The following is a 19,752-nucleotide window of genomic DNA, read 5'->3' on the forward strand; positions in this document are numbered from 1 at the left end:
GAAAAACAGCCACACGGTACCTACACCTATGTCCGTATCTATACGTATATTTTCTTGTTCCCCTTCGGTCTATCTCGCCTTGATTTATTACTCTGCTTTGTTCTCGCCACACCCTGTATCCCCACCAAACTACCTATCTTTTATTTTATTCGCTTTTTTAATATATAAAATTGTCATTAATTTTTGTCATTCTTTATAGTTGATCGGAGTTTGGCGTGGTCTGGAATCATAAGCGTATCGCGTTTGTCGCTGTTACGTTCAACAGATGGTGCTGCCATTGCAGCCCAGAGTGATATAAAAATAATAATTTAGTGAATAATCACGTGTTTATTATGGACTTCCCGGCAATCGAACTAGGGCCCTATATACTCGGGAAGTGGTATACTAAAACTGAAATTTATTTCAAACAGTAGAACACTAAAACCTATTTTCAGGGAATTTCAATAAAGTCGGTACATTTTGTTTCCTTCACAGGTCGGGTTCAACTTGACTGCAAGTAAACAATGCATTTTATATTTGCTAACATTAACTAAGCAAATTCCGAATGTTTGATACATGATAAAAATAAGTCCCTTAATTGTGAATGTTTCAGACCTAACTCAGATGATGTAGACTCTGCGATCTTTTTTTTAAAATTAGCTCTCTGGATGATCGTAGACAATCAGCAGATGTGAAATGTGATCCTATTTTATACTCTGCTCAACTCGCTGCTGGAACGTACACGTTTTAGGGTATTGACTGACCGGAGTCATTTCTGCGTAACGTAACATGCTACGATGCGAGCATTCAGGCAGTCAGTACAGCGAGCCGAGCGCTCCATCCATAGTTTCGGATGCTCGCTGATGCTCGCCGCGAGCGATGTTGCGACGTTACGCTACGACGAAATGCTCCGGTCAGTCACCACCCACCCTTAGGGCGATTGTCCACTACCTGGAATTACACGAAATTTAACCGTCCGGCACGTCAGTTAGCGTTTTAAAACGATGATTGGCTTGTATTGGCTTGTGCCTTTGTCCATCTTTCTTCGGATCGGTGCGTGAACACGTTGCGCGTAAATTCGATCACGCTAAGCTGTCGTAGTCGCTTTCATTTTTCAAAACCGGACTGCCGGACGGTCAAATTCCGGTAGTGGACAAACGCACTTACAGTTTCCAGTCGAATCACCAGGGCAACTGACACCTTAGCTCTTCCCATGAGTAAAAGAAACTCGTAACAAAGTTCCTATATTTATCGTCAATCAAAATTGGTTACCTACTGATGAATATAAGGATTTTGATGTTTATCTCGACATTGCCAGTGCTAAGATCATTTAACCAATGACATTGATATCGTAATGTGTTCCTCGTTTCGTACAATTTGTTTTTGACTTGAGCCTCGATCTTCCCCTTTCCCCCTTTCCTTCCTCCAGTCCTTCTTCCAGGTATTTTTACAAATGTGGAATTTTTAATTGGAACAGTACAACTACTTGTTTTTTTAATACTCGTATATGTGTAAAACTTTATATAACTGTTCTGTTGAATTCCCAAATAAAATAAAATGAGCTTTCTTTAGGAGAAATAACTAACTTTGCCAGAGCCGACCTGAAGGGCGGGGGGAACGGGCAGTCGCCCGGAGGGCAACCAAAGGGAGCACCGTTACTCTTCCTCAGCTAGATTTAAAGGGCGTAAATTTTAGTTCTTGCCCAGGGCGCTGAATATCCTTTGTGGCTGTCGTCGAAGCGATTTGCGAAATCGCCTAAGGCCAAACAAACTCTAAGCGAAGAACTATGAAAAAAGGACGCTAAGAATCGTATTATTTTTGACATCTCATCAAAGATGAAGAAGAATATGACCGATTATGCCGACCGTCAAAGGCTGGTTTAAGTGATCACTTTACACACGTGTAACGTTCACCAATCCTACCTATTATTGACAACCACACTACTCAAATTCTTGGAAGTTTTATATATTTGAACCAATTTTAAAACAATGTTCTTGAATCACTAGAACTTCACTTGAGACATCTATTGGTGAAATGAAAATATCGTTCCAGGAAAAAGCAAGGTTTCATGACATCTGAATTTCGTTCATATTTTAGATGTCTTTGGGGCGGCCCTAGTTTTAACGTTGCAAAGTATGTTCCTCCTAAAATTTGATTGTATTTTGAAATGTACTCCTAAAATCCTTCATTATTTTGGCAAATTGTAGTGATTAAATATCCATTAAAAATGCTACTACTACTGCCATCTGTTAACGTGTTTCAAAGATACTTAAAAGAATAACTGTTTTGAAAAGGTGTGTTTCTTAACTAGTACATTACAATGGTGTGGGTCCTAACTTTTTTGATGCTGAAAACCAAAATGAAATATTATAAAAAAATTCAAGAGCACGGCATATTTTATACTAAATAAGTAATCATTATCTGTTGTTTATTAAATACTAGGGACTATATAACGATTTAGTGTATGCGGGTACAAATTAATAAAAATTTGTCATTTTTTACATTACTCGAGGGAAATTATCTCTATTTGTGTTTATCTTATTTTTTTAAACACAGAAAACTGCAAAACCAACTATTAATTTGTAAATAGCCTTTGTTTATGTAAACATTGCCGCACTAACAAGCAATAAAAAATTTAAGATAAAAATTTAAGTTAATATATGTATTTGTGAATGTGAATGGCCATACACGCATGGATATGGATAACACAAATAAAACAAAAACCACTTTTAAAAATAAATATTTATTTCATAAAAGCAAAAGTCAGAGCACATTTTTTTACAAATAAAATATACTCAATATTGAAATACAAACATAACAATTTTGAAACATTCGATAAGCGTTGAAATAAAATTACATTAATAAATTGAATATCTTTTTAGACACATATGCACATTACCTGTCTACAATATTCTCGTATCCGTAATATTAATTTATTTACAACATTTTACATAAATAGAGAAGATAAGAAAAATAACAAGCTAAATCGCTCACCCCTTTCAAGAACGTCATATATCAAAAATCGTCAATTTTCAGTTGTGCATGTTTTTGGAATGCCAGAAAATGTACTATATCCCAGCAAAGGCGGCATATTTTTAACTTAATATTTACACGCTATAGGGCAGAAAGTGTTGTTTTTGCATTTTTAAGAAAAGGTATTGTTTAATTTTATTTTTTTTAATATACTTAATATTTTTCAAATGGAGAAAAAACATGCAGGTTTTACCTAAAAAGATCTGTTGCACAGTAAAAATTTCAATAAGTGGCTTGATATTTATTTTCAATACATTTCATTATATTCTTAAACTTTTTTTTTAAGTTTTTTGATTTATGACGTTGTTGAAAAGAGTGAGCGAAATGTCAAGAAAGAAATATGAAGAATGAGTTTCAGAGGTAAAAATAAATATGGAGTCAGGAAATCGTCAATGCATGACCAAGATAATAATAAATAAATATTAGGGTGAAAAGATACTTGGAACCTCTCATAACGAGGATAATTCATTCCACAATCTTACTCGTTAGGCGAAACACTCGTTAAGTGAAAAAAATATATTATTTTTTAACATCTCATCAAAGATGAAGAAGAATATGGAAGTCTGGGCAAATGCCCGTAAATACGGGGCTGACGACCGTCATAGGCTGGGTTAAGTGATCAATTTACACACGTGTAACATTCACAAATTCTACCCATTATTAACAACCACACTTCTCAAATTCTTGGAAGCTCTATATATATATATATATATATATATATATATATATATATATATATATATATATATATATATATATATATATATATATATATATATATATATATATATATATATATATATATATATGAACCAATTTTGAAACATTGTTCTTGAATCACTAGAGACATCTATTGGTGAGATGAGAAGAAGCTTTTTATTGAGTCTGCTCAATAAAAATAAACCCTTCTAATAGTATGTGTGGTCCGAATCCTGGATTATAATCACACACGTGAGAAACGCCAGAAAATATCATTTTCATTTTTATTATTTAAGCTTATAATTTGACCAGATAATTCATTCACAACATTCTGAGTGTGTCCAAATACTTGTTCAAGTATTTATTCATTTTTGTTTATTTTGTGAACAAGTATTTGGACACACTCAAAATGTTGTGAAAAATAAAATATTGACTCTTCTCTGTAACTCATGCGAAATGTCGCTTGTTAGGGGAGAAATTTTTTCTTTTTTTTTTTTGCCCGTTATGCCAATTACTCGTTTTGAGAGGTCCCACTGTACTGTATTAGAATGTTTTTTATTTGTTTACATTCATGTTTAAACTTTTTTTAAATGAAAGAACAAGGTGTTTAACCTGTTTTGGAGGATGGACGTAAATGAACGTCAGTGCAAATTTACCTTAAAGGAGTATGGACGTTAATGAACGTCGAAGTCCGTCTGTCAGTTAGTATGATGTTACTCGTATAGCAATGACATCTGTGGATATTTGTGTGTAATTTTGTCATAATTGAAAAATATTCGAATAGGTGTTTTTTTTTTTTAATTGTTTTAACATAATTTCTTTCTTCATAATACATCGAACTAATGAAAAAAAATATGTAAAAAGAACCCATTCCCCAGAGAAAGTCAGACATCAATTTTTGTACTCCCTTATACAAGTGTTTTATTTTTATATTGAAATCATCATGTTATTACACAAATTGCCAAATCCATAAATACTTCCAAAATTTTAAGTCTCCAGGAAAAGAATATTTGAGACAGTCACAAATATTATAACTATTGTAAATAATTCAAATTATATAAGTGTAATTTTATTTTATTTTCAAAATAGTTGGAGACGGTTGTACATAGAAGTTGTTTATTTAGGAATAAAGCTAATATGTTAATATATTATTTCGAGAAATTAAAATACTTTGTGTTCTGATCCACTCACATTTTTATTAACCAACTAGTTTCGGCAACAACCTGTTGCCTTCTTCAGGGTTACATTTATTACTGAACCCTGAAGAGGGAAACAGGTTGTTGCCGAAACTAGTTGGTTAGTAAAAATGTGAGTAGATCAGAACACAAAGTATTTTTATTTCTCGAAATAATATATCAATATGATCCACAAAGTTAATGCTTTCAATATTCAAAACCTAATGTGTTAAATTTATTTTGATATGGATAGTTCTGTTTTATATTTTGGCGGACAGTTCTAAGATTGGTTCAAACACCCTGATATTTATTATGTATTTCTTACATTCTCTTATTAGGACTTTTTTTTTAAAATACCAAATTGTGAAATAGGTCAATACCTCCTATAGAGTTCACTCCATAGTATAAAATAATATAAACGCTGAATATTATAATTACCAGTTAGGAATTGAACTTAGGATTTCAGGCAACCTAATTTTGTCATACCATAACCAATTTATTTTTTATTTTACCAAAATATCAAAGACTTAAAAAAAATATTGCAATCAGATCTAATTTTGATGTGTAATATTATTTATTCTGAATATAAAATAAAATAGGTTGACCGTATATGTAGTAAATGGTCATCTCCTTCTTCTTCCTCTAACCCTTATCCGTACCCCATAGTGCATAGAGCACTACATCGTACCCGCTCAGTGTTATTGCATGAAGGCAAGGTGATCAGTCCTGCGCTTCTTGTACGAGTCCAGGGTGATATTAAACTAACAAGAGAGTGAAAATCACTTCTTATTATTTTGACCCACCTAGACATTGATCCCAGGACCTCGCAGTAGCTAAACTGGATTACCACTATACTACGAAAGCGGACATTTAAACACACAATTCTATTTCCGGTTGCTGTTCATTTTTGTTTGTTACTGCTGCTTTTTGGCTGTCTGCACTAGTAATTAGATGGTTAGTCACACCCGTAATCAAAACCACGTAATTATAATTTAAAATACTCGAAAAGTAACAGAAAACAACTAACAGATTAGAATACAATTAGAAATACAAAATAAGATGTTTTATATTACAAGGAAAAGTCAAAAGCAAACATAGCATAGTAAGAAGATGTATATTTTGCCTTGAGAGAGTGGTTCTACTGCAGCATCAAATTGCTGTTTAGAGCGGCTGCAGACAAGTTAAAATTGATCAACTCTCAGCGTGGCATAGCACAACAAGAAGAAGAATAGTACACTATAAGTAAGAATAATACACTATTGAAGGGAAAAAACAAAATTTAGACTAGGTCTTGAATGCTCTTTTCTAACCGCCATGTACGTATGCACTTATTACGCACTCTACTACTATCATTCAGGTAAAAACACCTTGTAAAAATATATAAATATTTTTTTTTGCGCTGATAAGTTTTTTTCTGCGACTGAAATAAATGTAAATAATGAAAAATGAAAACATTGAAATACAGAAAAATTCTGTTAAAAGGAATTATTAAAACACCATTTCTTTACAGCAGAAAAATAATAGAAAAAAACGAAGGGAAAGTTGTATTTTATTTTCATTTCCGTATTAACGTTAAAAATCTATGCTCCAATGAACTAAATGAGTCCCTAACTAATTTATTACAAAAGCGCTAAAATCTGCTTTAAAAACCATTCATATTCGAATATTTCATCAGTGTGGGTTAATTTTGCATACTGATCGGCACTAAATGCCTTAAAATTTGAGAGCAAATTTTATATAATACATTAACGTTAGCCGTTGCGGCAGAGGCCGCGCAGGAATTCGACCGTAACTATTCAACTGACCAATGTAGATCTAAAAAATGTAACAATGACTCCGAGAGGGAGGGGGGATTAGTATCTGACTGGTTGCCAGCATCCGGAATGCTCATCCCTGCGGTAGTAGTGCGGCCTGTTGTCTCGGAATACAGTGACTGCTGGAAATTGGTTGTCTTGGATATACTTCAGTGTTGCCCTCATCTGGAATATTAGCAGAACATCCACTTTTAACAAGATTTAAATTTTGTAGCGACATTTCTCGGTGGAATTGCATTTTATAGAATACAATGATAACTACATAGTTTTTTCACCAGTCTGATGATCGCTGTCGCTGATTGAATAAAATTAATGTGGAAAAAAAACTACATAGTTGGTATTTTATTCTATTAGCAGAACATATCAACCATGTTTTGGCATTAAAAGTCTTTCAGTGATTGATTGCGCAGACACTTACGGTAGTATGTATCTATTTTCAATTTAACTTTTACTTAGTAATACCATTATTCAAATCTTTAGCCAATGTGTTTCTGTGCATTTCGCATCATTTACAGTGTTTAAAAATGATGCGGAATGCATCGACACACGTGTCCTTCAACAGTCCTAAGCGTTTTCACATTTCTATACTCTGGCTAAAAAAAAATAGCAAAAACTCGGTGAAGACATATTACTGAATATGTATGATAAAAAATAAATAAATCAATCTTCTTCACAGAGTAAAAATGTTAATATCAGTGTGGAATCTATGCCCTAAGTCAGGGATGGCGAACCTATGGCACGCATGGCATAAGTGGCACGCGAGAAAATTTTGCATGGCACGCGAATAAAGAGAAAAAATTCATGTGATTATAGAAAAATTCAATTTTTTTTCTAATTACTATAAAAAAATCAAAACATATTAAAATATCCATGTGTATTTTCTTCCTTCATCAACATAGTTTCACAAACGACAGAAATGAAGAATATGAGAATATGACGACATTCATGCATATAAAGATCGCATTGTTTAGTACTTCCCGCACGGTGCTAGTCCCTCGAGGTGAATTTTTTTGTAATAAAATCTCACTAAAAATTAAGTGTAAAGGGTTCTATATTTTTTTTATTTTGCCATGAACTAGTATTTAATTCTAAATTTCGATGTATTAATGCTTTGTTTATATTAAAAATCTGAAGTTACACCAAAATTTTATGCATTTTTATTTCCATGGCATATGGCACGCGACATATTGAAAAAAAAATAGTTATGATTGTCAATCAAGGATATTTATTATGCCAGAAATTGTTGACTTATGAAATTTAACAATACTAATATTATTTATTGTGTCAGATACTGGATTATTCACCTTATGGATGAGATATTCATTTTAAATGTGTCTCAACATGACATGAAACATGTATCATTCTTCCCTTTTTGATGAAAGTAGATGGAAATCTGAGCATCACAGGGCTTACACCTAGCGTTTGGCTAAATCACTTTATACACGTCATAAATCAAAATTTGTCAATTTTCAGTTGTGCATGTTTTCGGAATGCTCAGAAAATGTACTATATCCCAGCAAAAGGGCATATTTTTAACTTAATATTTACCCGCTACAGTGAAAGTGTTGTTTTTGCATTTTGAAGAAAATGTGTTATTTAATTATTTGTTTAAATATACTAAATATTTTTCAAATGGAGAAAAAACCCTCAGGTTTAACCTAAAAATATCTGTTGCACAGTTAATAGTTCAGTATGTGGCTAGATATTTATTTTTAATACATTGTATTATATTTTTAACTTTAAAAACGATCTCCCGAAAATCAAGTTTTTTTATTTATGACGTTCTTGAAAGGCGTGAGCGACTTGTGTAATGTTCACCATTCTGCCCATTATTGAACATCCATATTGCATTAATTCTTCGTAAACTCTAGGACGCCTTCTATTTTCTTTCATAAAATAAGGAAAAATGAAACATGTTTCATACAAGTTGAGACAACTTCAAAATTGATGATTTTACATTGAAGTATTTTTTGGAAACCTTACCATTGCTACAAAATGTGGTGGTTCCACTTGTGGAGACGTAGACAGATGCTGTAGAATGAATTCATCTGACTGTTCTAGCCAGAGGTCCACTCCCCTTAAAGGATCGTAGTTGAATGGGCCGATACGCAGCAAGCCGTGTGAAGAATCATATACATCCAGGACCTTTAAATATTAAATACAGAATTATTTATTTATTTATTTAAACTTCATGTGCAGAAAAGAAATAAGAACATTGGCGGGCTTATTGCTAATAAGCAATATCTTCCAACCAACCAAAAACAGACTAGTGATATTGATCAAAACATTTGATTGTTAGCTTTGTTTTTTTTTTTTTAAATGTAAATTACAAATTTAATTAATGTTTTACTTAGTAAATACCACTATTTCTTAAAATCTCATGTGACACATGTTTCGATGCACTCCGCATCATTTTCAAACACCGTATGACAAGTGTTTCGATGCATACCGAAAATGATGCGGAATGAATCGAAACACGTGTCACAGTAGATTTTAAGAAATAGTGGTATTTACTAAGTATAACATTAATTAAAAATTAATAGATTTTACAGCAAATAACTGCCGAATCAATTAACGAAAATTACAAATTGATGATAATAAGGGAGGCAAAGGAGAAAGGGAGTTTAGGGAAGGAGGTAGAGGGAAAAACTAAGGGAGGAAGTTTGATGGACAGTTAGGTTTCTAATGATAGATAGTAATGTCTCAGACGTTTCTCAAAAGTTATGAGAAAAGGTGCATTTTTAACAAGGAGAGGTAATTCATTCCATAGTCTGGCCGCTTGGACAGAGAATGAATTACTGAAGGTTGATATGTTATGGGCGAGGAAAAGAGCATATCCATATCCAGCAGTGGATGACAGATGGCTGACAAAGAATTTTTTTTTCAGATGGGAATTGCATTTATTATTTACCTTGCTTATTATGTACAAAGTTTATGGATCATTTAGTGGATTTTTGTTTCTTTTAGCTAATTAAATATGTTTTATTTTAATCTGTTGCACATTGCTCTACTCAGGAGAAGGCGGATTGTTGACTGTCATCAGCAGACCTTCCGTTCCACAAGAAAAGGGTTTGGCATTTTGTGTCCTACTTTGGTTTATGTTTGTATTGCCTAGTCATATATATAATCAAAGGGACAATCCGATATTGATATATTAACATTTAAAATTACTGCCGGTACATGGAATATTGTGGTTGAGTATCATCGTTGAACAACAAACTGGACAAAAATATCGAAATCCTTTAGTACACAACCATGATACACGATTTACACATAACGGAGGTTTGATAGTCTCAAGAATTAACAATAAATATGGGAGTCGAACACTGCAATATATCGTTCCGAACATTTTTAATTTGTTGCCGACGGATGTTAGAGGTCAAAATAAAATATGGAACAAAGGCAAAATAAAGGAATGGGTAAATGATCAAGAGTTATTTTTATGAAAACTGTAAAATGTTTATATTCTTAATTTTTTTCTCTTTTTTGTGTCTTTATTAGGTTAAAATCCTATGAGTATTAGGTAAAAACAACAAAAAAAAAAATTAAAATAGAACTCCACCGACAAGACACACAAGGTTGCTTGGTGGGTTTCTGCAAAAAATTAAATGTTCTTATATGTATAAATTGTGATTTAAATATATGTATACAAATAAAATAAAATAAAAAAATTAAATAAAACATAATATAAATTATCACTTTAGTGAGATATTTCCATATATGGGATATGATACAAACTACGTACGATGGAATGTTCTCTTAGTGGTTTTATGTACACTTAAAGAAAAAATGTGTGAAATGCTCCACGGGCCACAAGAAGACACCCGGCGGGCCGCGGGTTGGCCACCCTTGGAATGGAGCATCTCCATATCTAGCAGTGGGGGACAAAAGGCTGACAAAGAAGGAGAGAGAAGTTAGGAGGGTTATGGGGCCGTACCTGGTTGACCTGCGAGCCGCCGGCCAGGTAGCGGGCGTAGCGCAGGGCCGTGTCGGGCCCCTTGTCGGGGAAGGTGGCGGGGAAGAGGTGACCCGTGCGCAGGTTCACCCCGACCCCGTAGAGCGCGGGCCAGTGCACGCCGCCGCGCACCACCGTGTTCAGCTCGCCCACGCACGCCAGCGTCAGGTCCACCTCCACCGGCTGCCGGTGGAAGGCGTCTGCAAATCAAACAAAATAATTAACAGAAAGCTTAGAAATAGTATATAATAAAACAACAACTATTGATATTAAGCTTTCCGGGAGAATGGACGTAAATGAATGTCGGTGTGAATTTTCCACAAGTATAATTCAATCCACAACATTTTGAGTGTGTCCAAATACTTGTTCACAAAATCTAGATTATCTCCAATTACAGGAGTTATTTTCATATTATTTTTGACATCTCATCAAAGATGAAGATGAATATGGAAGTCTGGGCATTTACGGGGCTGACGACCGTCATAGGCTGGTTTCATCATTGACAACCACACGTTACACCTCCCCGTTACTCCTACCACCAAGACAAGTCGTGAGTTACATTACTCACGTAGGTCTTGGCAGTGAGCTGTAATACAGAGGGAACTCACAATAGACCTAATATGGTAGCAGTGACATAAGGGATTGCAAGATCCCTTTTTTACTGAAAACTGTCCCACCGCATGCCCAGATCTGATACAGAAGCATCTAGGCCTTCTGACAGATCTGCTCTTGCTAAGCAATTTTTTTTTTAACTAAGTTGCGAAATTTATTGAAAATGTGAAACAATATAAAATTGTATCCCGATTTTACTGTGAATTTACATTTAAAAGCTTTCAATATACCTGTCACTGCCAATCTAAATAAATACAAGATTGTAAGTCCATCGCCAAATTCTCTAGATGTACCCCGGTGCAAGATCCCTTGACCCCAAAAAAAAAAGACAGGGCACTCACGCATGATGGCCCCGAAGAGGTCCTCCGAGTAGCGGTGCGGGTCGGAGTAGCCGCCGACCAGCTGCAGCTCGATACGCCCGCCGGGGTACGCCATGGCGAGCTCCTGGATGCGGGCCAGCATCGCGGCGGCCGCCTCCTCCGTGCCCGACCCGTCCAGGTGCGCCAGCGCGACCGCGCCCGATCCTGCAACACACCAGACGACGACACATCAATACACACGTCTCTAGCGAATGTTGAAAGCAACAAAATGTGAACTCACAAATCTCTATATCAGCCTAAAACAACAAAATATGAATTATTTATTGTAACTGCAGACAGTTGGTAGAATTCCATATTGAATTGTTGGGTAATATATCCAAAATAAAACAAGGTTTGTTGGATTGAATTCTACACTTATTTATATGTTAATACGCAGTGTTTGATAATGTCCTAAGAAGATGAAACGCGTCACGTATTAACATATACATAAATAAATGTAAAATTCAATCCAACAAACCTTGTTTTCTTTTGGATATATTACCCGACAGTAAAATATGAATTTACACATCTCTATATCGTACTCATACAGGAGAAAGTGACCAAGTGCATTGCTTTACAAAAACGTGATCATTGACTATTTGATATCTTACTAGCTTCATATTGCCCTGAAAAAATCCGAAAGGATTTTAAACTTGGAAGTATAATATATTGACTTTTTAAAAATTACCAACTGCTTTGTTTTTATTTTCTTACCAAGCAAAAGTTACTTAAATGGCCCTCCTGAACATTTTACGTTTTGGTAGTTGGTCATTTTCTCCTGTACGACTACGGTATGATCTTGCGAATATTAAAATCAACAAAATATGAATGCACACATTTCTATATCGGCTGTCCAAACTCAAAACATAGTAAGGGACATTTTTTTTGGAGTACGTTTTTTTTTGCATTTTTGGACTAAGTAGATTCTACTATAAAAATATATATATAATATACTAAAAAAAAACTATAAAAAAATGTCCCTTACTGTGTTTTTAGTTTGGAAGGCCGATATAGTCTTAGGAATGCTAAAAACAACAAAATACAAATTCGTGACCTTGCGAATGCTGAAAAAAACAAAATATGAATTCCTTTATATGATCTTGTGAACATTAAAAATTAAAAAATATATGAATTTACATTTATCTGTATTTATGCACTGTGAATACAAGAAATGACAATGTATGAATTCGCACATCTTTCTATGACCTTGCAAACACAAGGAACAAGAAGATGTGAACTCATACATCGCTTTATGACCCTGCAGGTACTAGGAACCACAAAATAAGAATTTACCCATCTCTATATTTCTGACACTATGACCATAAGGTATAAATTTATATATATATATATATATATATATATATATATATCCCTATATGACCCTGCAATTACAAAGAAGGCTAGGTTAGATTCGATTAGGTTAGGTTCGAACCTACTTCTGGCGTTTTTAGCACAGATATAAAAGCTAGGCTTGATTAGATTCGGTCATTAGAGTCAAGTTTGGCAACAACATTATAATACATACAATACAATAAAATACAACTACTCCTATTTATCATGCGGCAACTTTTACCAACAATTCACAGGTGCACCCAATTAGGTACACATTCGGAACCCACATAATTCACTTAAAATTTAAGAAATTAAAGTAAACGCTTAATTACCGCAATAAGGTGTAAGATAAGATTGAGTGGAGAGGAACGGGAGTTTATGGCGCATTGTGCGAGGATAATTATGCTAATGCAGATTATTCACGGCTAACGGATTGGGTACTCAATTAATCTGTAAGAGCAATGGAATCACAATTAGCTTTATAATAATTCTTCACGAAAATTCAAGATTGTATATCTATATTTGTAAATAAAAATGCTGATTTAAATGTGAGTTCCTTCAAAATTTCTAAAACTAACTGACTAACCATCACGCCGCTTCCCCGCAGGAGTAGGCAGAGAGAATAGTAACGCTACACCCTCTGTCTTTGCAAACATTCTTCGCTTCTTCCACGTTAATTCTTCACGAAAATTCAAGATTGTATATCTTTATGTGTAAATAAAAATGCTGATTTAAATGTGAGTTCCTTCAAAATTTCTAAAACTAACTGACTAACCATCACGCCGCTTCCCCGCAGGAGTAGGCAGAGAGAAAAGAACGCTACACCCTCTGTCTTTGCAAACATTCTTCGCTTCTTCCACGTCCATGCATCTCCTCATACATACCCACCGATTATTTTAAAGTTGTTCACCGATTGCTTTGAAATGATGTCGCGAGTGTTTTTACTTAGAATTTTTACTCATGAAATGAAATTATAGTAACTTTAAACATAAAGAGTAAATCCACTCACGAGTAGGCATAGGCTATGGAACTTAAAAATTTGAAGCCTGAGTAGGGTCATGATAAGCAGTGTTGCATAAGCCGTAGCTAGATTTCAGAGTCACTTGGACGTTAGGTAATTTAAAAAAAATGAAATGTTGTCACAACGATGCATTGGAATATGGGCGCGTTTTTATACGTCCCAGATAAAAAATAAATAAATACAATAAAACATTAAAAATTAACAAAACCTGTGACTTATGATTCAAAGAAGTAGGTACTGAAAATCTTCAGCCTGAAAAGTCTGAAAATGTATATGTAGTACTAATATGAATAAAAACAAAATTAATTTTTACTTTTTTAATGAAATGCAATATAACGTGCAATTTGTTTTTGTTTTGTAAAAAGTCTAATATGATTTGAAATGCGTCCAATTTGAAGCGAATAACCCATATTGCAACTACACTGCTTAGTAAAAAATAAAATCTTAATATAACTGAATTATTAAATATTGAGAACAGCTTGGGTGTAGTGTTTCAAATACATGAACATGGTCAGGTCGGGAGTCGGAATTAAGCGGCAGCAGCTGTCAAGGAGCACGCTATCCGCCATGAGCAATGTTTAATACTGCACGTGTTTCTGTTACTTTCAACAGATGGCGCTGCCATTGAGGTTAAAAAAACGTCCGTCCTATATAAAAAAAACACTGTAAAAAAGTGTTTTTATGTGGGACATATAAACCCACGCACGTATTCTAATCCAACGTGGTGACAAAATTTCAAAGGCGTCCAATTTAATCTCTAAGGCGTCCAATTTGGTTTGTAAAACGTTCAATTTGAAGGGAATAACTTGTATTACTCGATCATGTAAGCTGTGATGGATATTAAATAATGATGATTGATGTCAAATCACGCATTATGTGCACGTATGTACGTATTTCTGCAGTCAAGGATAGCGATTAATCAAAGTCTGAATAAATAATTATTGCGCCGATATAACAAATAAATATTTTCATTGACAATCATCATTGCGCACAGAAGCTAATTTCGCAAGAAAATCCGTATTTCAAATACTAATGTGTCGAGATGTCAACGTCGGTATTGTTGCATTGAGATAGTTAGTACTCGATGACGACATTCTATTATTATCGTCATCCAAGAATTCATATTATTTCCAACAAAACTAGAAATTGCGAAATAGCATAAATACAAAATATAAAAAACTTTATCGAACAGCAAAGGTTTATTATATCGCGCACTCCTTTCAAGAACGTCATAAATCAAAATACTTGATTTTTCAGGAGAACGTTTTTAAAGTTGAAAAATATAATACAAGTATTAAAAATAAATATCAAGCTACTTTTTGAACTTTTTACTGTGCAACAGATCTTTTAGATAAAATCTGAAGGTTTTTTCTCCATTTGAAAAATATTTAGTATATTTAAAAAAAATAACTAAATAATGCATTTTATTCAAAATGCAAAAACAACTCTTTCTGCTCTGTAGCGGGTAAATATTAAGTTTAAAATATGCCTCTTTTGCTGGGATATAGTACATTTTCTGGGCATTCCGAAAACACGCACAACTGAAAATTGACGATTTTTGATTTATGACGTTCTTGAAAGGAGTGAGCGATGTGTGGCTATTCCCGGCCACGCGTTGCTGTGATTCAGCCTAGTTTGGCGGAAAAGAAAGAAAATAGAGAGCATACATTTATTATAATTTAAGTATTTTATTTCACTCTTATATTTATTCAATATTACTTGGACTGGTACCGGAAGCGGAGGGCTGATCACCTTTCCTTCACGTGTTAACGATCAAGATAACACTGCGTTTATATGATGCAGTGCCCTATGAACCATTGGGGTGCGGATAAGGGTTTGAATGAAATGAATATTTTAAGTATCACGATGCTTGTGAATCTATGAAAATACAGTAAAACCTCGATGTAACGAACTAAAAGTCCGTTATATAAAAACAGGTGTAAAAAATATTAATGAAAAAATTTTTTTTTTAATATAAACACTGTATTTATAATAGGTATAAATAAACAATACAATACACAAACAAATTTCTACTTTTTGTCTTTGGACACTCGTCATAAAGTGACGTTGCTGTTTGATATCGACGCGCTTGCTTTCAGTAAATCTGTTTTGAAAAAGGAATTGAGTTTTGTTTGCACTTTTGAAGTTTTGAGACATAATTTGTGATTATCATGGCCGCAAAAATTGTTTACATGCGGCGACATTTGAATATTAGCGTGTATAATATTAAAATGACGTTTTTATTTTTTTTTATATTTGACCGGATTCGTATCCGTTAAATCCAAAGTTCGTTAAATAGAGGTCCGTTATATCAAGGTTTTACTATAAAATATTATAAATTCATGAATCAACAATTCGACTGAAAACATTGAAAATGTGACGGCGGTTGTCAAGAAGCATTCTGTCCATCATGAACAATGTTCAATATTGCATGTGTTGCCGTTACTTTCAACAGATGGCACTGCCATTGCAGTAAAAATCTGTTTGTGAAAAAAAACATGTTTTTACTCATAACTGGTTTTAAAAAAACTACGTTGTTTCAAAATTTCAAAGCAATCGGTGAATAACTAGAAGATTTAAAGTTTTGAACGAATAAACATGCCTTTTTTATTAATAAAGTTAAAAAGTTGATTGAAAATGTCCTCCAACCCATTATGAATGCAGATAGTGAAACATGTACTAAGGATAATTAATAATCCTGCATAATATTCCTCATGTGCATCGCGAAGGTTTTATATATCCTTTAATTTACTGCCCTTTAACTGAGAGATGAATTATGTACAGGGTGGTCTATTACAAAAGCAAATCTCGACATAAGCCTTTTGCTTATTTATTGCTCCTAAGAGAAAATAAATTAACTATTTTTGTTGTTCATAATTCCTACAACTCTAGGTTAATATTAATTTCATAACTGGCTATGATATACTCGGGAAACGTTTCCATAATTTTATAACTAACATAATTTTATATGCTAGAGAAATGTTTACATAATTTTATAATAAACTATGATATGTTAAGAAAACGTTTCCATAATTTTATAACTGACTATGATATGCCAGAGAAACGTTTACATAATTTTATAATAAACTATGATATGTTAAGAAAACGTTTCCATAATTTTATAACTGACTATGATATGCAAGAGAAATGTTTCCATAATTTTATTATAGACTATGATATGCTAGAGAAACGTTTCAATAATTTTATAATAAACAATGATATGCTAAGAAAACGTTTCCATACTTTTATAACTAACTATGATATACTCGGGAAACGTTTCCATAATTTTATAATAAACTGTGATATGCTAAGAAAACGTTTCCATAATTTCATTATTTACTATGATATACACGGTAAACGTTTCCATAATTTTATAATTGACTATGATGTTATTCTAAAAAAGTTTCCATAATTCTGATAGGCCGAATCGAGACGGAATTGAAAATGTGATTTGGGGAAATAAAGTATATGCGTATCACCAATACTGGCGAAGAGAAGAGATCAAAGAAGGCTCAAAAGTGTAAGAAGTGACACGTATTAAGAAAGATCTTCAAGCAGCAGTGGTAGATGCGGGTTGGTAGAAAGAAAGATAAATTGATTAGGATTTTTAGCGACAGATGACAGTAATTAATAAGAAAATGGAAAAAAAACATTAAATCTATTTTGAAAATAAAGTACTAACCAGAGTGTCTGACTACGACGATTATACAGGAAGTCGCGTCATCAGATCCAATCACAGTAACATTTTCTGAAAGAAAATAAAAATATTAATTAATATTACAACGGTTGCCATATCGTATCGATATTTTCCAGAAAACAGCTACCATTGCTGTTTTCTTCTTCTTCTCCGTCTTAATCCTCATTGCTGAGGGTTGTGACCCTTGCAGAAGCAATGACTCTTCTCCAGTTATCCCTTGACTGCACTGCACGTAGCGCTCCAACCACTGAGGTGCCTGCTGCTGCCTTAATTTGATCGGTCCATCGTGTGGGGGATCTTCCTCTCCCTCTCTTTCCCTCCAGGCTACCGATCACAACTAGGCGTTCCAGGCTATCCTCGTTGCCACGCGCAACGTGTCCAAAGAACTGGAGAATCCGTCGGGTACAGATATTGGCCAGAGACAAGCCATCCAAGCGTAGTTCCTGGCGTTTTTCAGTAATTGTTAAAATAAGATAGTTAAAATCTTAAAATTAGATTATTAAAACTCCTCGGGAGAAGATCGGCTTCTCCTGAGGAGTTCCACTAGAAGAGGGCTCAAGATTTGTGTCCCAGCTTGGTTTATGGTACCAATATCCTTGCTATATTGATCATATATGGGGAAGTAGTTACTGTCTATCGGCACTGTGGCGGGCATCTCGCGCTGCAGCACGCAGAGCAGCCCTACGGGCCCGACCACCTTGTAACTCCTCAGGAGACAAGTTTCTCCTGAGGAGTTCCACTGGAAAAGGGCTCGGCATTTTGTGTTCCAGCTTGGTTTATGGTACCAATATTCTTCGCTATTGTTATCATATTATATATGGGGTGGGAGTTACTGTATATCGATACTGTGGCGGCCATCTCTCGCTGCCGTAAGTATAGCAGTCCTACGGGCCCGGCCACCTTGTAACTCTTCAGGAGGAGACCGGCTTCTCCTGAGGAGTTCCACTAGAAGAGGGCTCAACATTTTGTGTCCCAGCTTGGTTTATGGTACCAATGTCCTTCCTATATTGATCATATATGGGGAAGTACTTACTGTCTATCGGCACCGTGGCGGCCATCTCTCGCTGCTGCACGTAGAGCAGTCCCACGGGCCCGACCACCTTGAGCGGCGCGGCCAGCAGCTGGGCCGCCGTTTCCCGGTAGACGGGATGCGCGCCGAACAGCGCGCGCGTGTCCGCCGGGCACTCCTCCTGCAGCACGCCGTTCAGCACGAGCACCATTCTGCAAACACGAACACACACAATCAGCTAAATAAGCTTCGCAATAGCAACCTTATTGAATTATCTTTTACACGATGTACATACGTATTTAATTTGTTACATACTCGTACTAAAAGTTTTTTTTTGTATTTATTTATATATTATATGTATGAAAATTATAATCAATGAAAATTGATTGTGCAATCAATTACATATCATGATTTTGTGATGTTTCAAATCATATGCGTACACACGTAGTTCATGAATCCAATTTTTGATACGATATATAAAAAATAAGTTCAATACATTTTATGCTTTATTTAATTTTTAAAAGGTATACTGTCGGATTGTGGTCCCGTTTTTGGACACATTCAAAATGTTGTATCTACATTTTTATTTATATTTATAAATTATTAAACGCTTTTGTACAATATACCCTAATGTATACATTTTTTCTTTCTCATACTTGTCTAATGATTGAACTGGATTTAACAAACAAACTTATGTAAATATTAAATAAATTCATACAATTTGTATAATCATAACGTGGAATGAAAATAAACGGGGTTACATGTATGACGTGCGGTATGTCGCCAGTGCGGGCATTGTAGAAATACAACATTAAACATTATCAGAGGTAGAAATAATACAATTATCGGGCAATTATTCCGGAGCAATTGTTATTGGGTACCCGAGGATATATTATTATGAATTGGTATGACAAGTCCATGAATAATTCAAGCAGTAAAGTTCATGCCAAGGAAGCACGCATCTCGTACCCTGTATGTTAATCGTCGATGCAAAATATGTATGTGCCCGCATGAAGAGGCGACGCCAGTAGGTACTCATGACCGATGCTCGTGTTATTACTCGTATG

The 19,752-nt window shown here is 34.5% G+C and overlaps 1 protein-coding gene across 15 annotated transcripts in view; it reads right to left on the reverse strand.

The window, feature by feature from the left end:
* Window positions 1-2,709: 2,709 nt before the first annotated feature.
* The window catches only part of LOC148314050 (protein N-terminal asparagine amidohydrolase-like), a 193,024-nt gene continuing 175,981 nt past the window's right edge, over window positions 2,710-19,752 (reverse strand). For 10 of the 15 annotated variants that reach the window (XM_088259543.1, XM_088259399.1, XM_088258929.1 and 7 more), the window contains 6 exons: window positions 18,710-18,897; window positions 17,662-17,727; window positions 11,609-11,791; window positions 10,638-10,855; window positions 8,684-8,845; window positions 5,491-6,865 (listed from right to left, as the gene is read on the reverse strand). In XM_088259543.1, coding sequence (XP_088115669.1) covers window positions 6,740-6,865; window positions 8,684-8,845; window positions 10,638-10,855; window positions 11,609-11,791; window positions 17,662-17,727; window positions 18,710-18,896 — 942 coding nt within the window. In that variant the 5' untranslated portion in view covers window position 18,897 and the 3' untranslated portion in view covers window positions 5,491-6,739. Of the gene's footprint in view, window positions 4,881-5,490; window positions 6,866-8,683; window positions 8,846-10,637; window positions 10,856-11,608; window positions 11,792-17,661; window positions 17,728-18,709; window positions 18,898-19,752 lie in introns of those variants that run through there. The other 5 variants (XR_015837512.1, XR_015837495.1, XR_015837506.1 and 2 more) reach the window with 1 other exon arrangement.

This window comes from Brachycentrus maculatus, unplaced genomic scaffold (genome assembly GCF_059751285.1).
Source record: "Brachycentrus maculatus isolate JH-2025_06_01 unplaced genomic scaffold, ASM5975128v1 h1tg000002l, whole genome shotgun sequence".
Classification (NCBI taxonomy): Eukaryota; Metazoa; Arthropoda; class Insecta; order Trichoptera; family Brachycentridae; genus Brachycentrus; species Brachycentrus maculatus.